Source organism: Gadus macrocephalus, chromosome 4 (genome assembly GCF_031168955.1).
Source record: "Gadus macrocephalus chromosome 4, ASM3116895v1".
Classification (NCBI taxonomy): Eukaryota; Metazoa; Chordata; class Actinopteri; order Gadiformes; family Gadidae; genus Gadus; species Gadus macrocephalus.
Genome location: NC_082385.1, coordinates 4,762,566 through 4,765,065, shown reverse-complemented (window position 1 = coordinate 4,765,065; position 2,500 = coordinate 4,762,566). Strand labels below are relative to the sequence as shown.

General features: G+C 49.4%; 1 protein-coding gene across 1 annotated transcript in view; it reads left to right on the top strand.

Moving 5' to 3' along the window:
• Positions 1 to 2,500, top strand: part of LOC132456661 (neuron navigator 3-like) — a gene marked incomplete at its 3' end in the record, with an annotated part of 37,731 nt that overhangs the window by 10,233 nt on the left and 24,998 nt on the right. The window contains 2 exon segments of the mRNA XM_060051067.1: positions 310 to 374; positions 860 to 1,009. Coding sequence (XP_059907050.1) covers positions 310 to 374; positions 860 to 1,009 — 215 coding nt within the window.

Below are 2,500 nucleotides of genomic sequence, written 5' to 3'. Positions count from 1 at the left end.
CTCTCTGTTTGTCTCCTCTCCCTCTTTCTGTTTGTCTCTATCCCTCTCTCTGTTTGTCTGTCTCCACTCTCCATACCTCTCTCCCTCTTTCTGTTTGTCTCTCTCCCACTCCTCTCTCCTCTTTTGTCTCTCTATCACTCCTCTCTCCCTCTCTCTGCTTGTCTCTCTCCCTCTCTCTGTTTGTCTCTCTCCCACTCCTCTCTCCCTCTCTCTGCTTGTCTCTCTCCCTCCCTCTGCTTGTCTCTCTCCATCTGGTCTCTCTCCCACTCCTCTCTCAGTGTTGTAACAGCGGTCTTCTTCTCTCTGCAGCCTGGCGGCACGCTACGCTAGTCCTCCCGCTCACAGCGGGCTAGCGACACCACAGAAGAAGAACAGCGGAGGGTAAACAGTCTGACCACGGCCTCTGGCGCCCTCTGGGGGACCGTGGGTGTTAAGGTGTTATTGATTTGTTGATGAATTTTGTGTAATTAGGTCATGCTAACTGAATCAGGCGAACTGCATCATCCTAATGTAATACTCTGGTCAGTAGAAGAGAGCCCTCGTGTTCATGCTGAAACACACAAGCCAACACACACATCAGTATGTGGCAGTTGTTGTCGGTTGGACAGTATTGGTTGTTAACTTTCGAAACATTAACATTTGCTGTTAACTTTCAAACCCTTAAAGTCTGTCAGCGCCTTAAAGGTTCCACAATCCTCCCCGCATTATGTATTCTCCAACAGTGTGTGTCACACACCCTTACCATGTTTATATTATTTCATTATTTCATTTCTGTCTGTCTGTACCGCTCTCTCTCCCTCTGTCTCTCTCTCGCTCTCCTCTCTCCCTCTCTCTCCCTCTCTCTCCCTCCCTCTCTCCCCCAGACTCCCAGGTCCGTCCCGGGGCCCGGCTGCTGGCAGCGTGGCCCCCAGGAGCCCCGGCCCTCCTCCAACCTCAACCGCCGCAAGCCAGAGCTTCAACAGCATTGACAAGAGCAAGCCGCTGCAGTACGCTAGCGGCAACGACAGAGGTGGGTACCAGGTAGCTAGGTAGCTTTGAGGAGCTAGCCTCTGCGGTATGCTAGTGGTGAGGACAGAGGTGGGTACCAGGTAGCTAGGTAGCTTACAGGAACTAGCCGCTATGGTATGCTAGCGGTGAGGACAGAGCTTGGTACCAGGTAGCTAGGTAGCTTACAGGAACTAGCCGCTATGGTATGCTAGCGGGTGAGGTCAGAGGTGGGTACCAGGTAGCTAGGTAGCTTCAAGGAGCTAGCCGCTAAGGTATGCTAGCAGTGAGGACAGAGGTTGGTACAAGGTAGCTAGGTAGCTTACAAGAGCTAGCCGTTAAGGTATGCTAGCGGTGAGGACAGAGGTCGATAGCAGGTAGCTAGCTGCCGTATGCTAGTGGTGATGACAGGTGGTAGATTTGATAGCTCTGATCACAGCGAGAGGGAGCGCATTGTATTTTGACTGTTCCGAACTCCAAAAATAGGGGGCAGCACCGCCCCAGGACGGAGGGGGCTGACACTTTAACCAGTCTGATGATTCATGAGCTGATATAAATTTTTTTCACCTCCTCAACTCGCCCTTAAACTGTCACACGAACTGTCCCTTTAAACGGTTGCCTATGATTAGTGGAGATAAAGTAGTACTTTTAATCCAGAGAAATTCTGTAAATCCCTTGAATTGTCTCTTAAAACCTAATTTAGTGTCAACATTTTTCCTCTTGCTCAGCAGTGTGGGTGATGAGTAGGCCTAGTAGTCATTTCTGTCTCTGGTTTTATTTTTGCTGCTTTCTCGTTTCCTAAACATGATCTTTCAGGAAAGTAACTGACCTATGGCTCAAAACTGCAGATTCACTGCTTGAAGCTTAGTTTGTGTGTGTGTGTGTGTGTGTGTGTGTGCGTGCTGTGTGTGTCGTTGTGTGTGTGTGTGTGTGTGTGTGTGTGTGTGTGTGTGTGTGTTGTGTGTGTGTGTGTGTGTGTGGTGTGTGTGTGTGTGTGTGTGCATTCTTTGCGGTGTGTGTGTGTGTGTGTGTGTGTGTGTGTGTGTGTGTGTGTGTGTGTGTGTGTGTGTGTGTGCGTTTGTGTGTGTCCAGGGAGGTGACATTTTTATTTCTTAGCTCAGTTTTGGAGGGGGTGTGAGTTTCCATGGCAACTGCAAGTCATTCCGCAGTGCTAATGCTGGCAAAACACACACGCCCATCGCACACACACACACCCCCCTCCCCCCCACACACACATATTGTTAAGTGTGTAGTTGTTTTATTAATCTAATCAGAGATTAAGACATGCAAATGAGGCGGCCAGCCAGATTGATGGAGAATTTAATGGTAAATAATGGAAGATTAACATCTCGCTATCTCTCTCTGTCTGTCTGTCTGTCTGTCTTCTGTCTGTCTGTCTGTCTGTCTGTCTGTCTGTCTCGTCTGTCTCTCTCTCTCTCTCTCTCTCTCTTCCTCTCTCTCCTCTCTCTCTCCTGTCTGTCTCTCTCTCTCTCTCTCTCTCTCTCTCTCTCTCTCT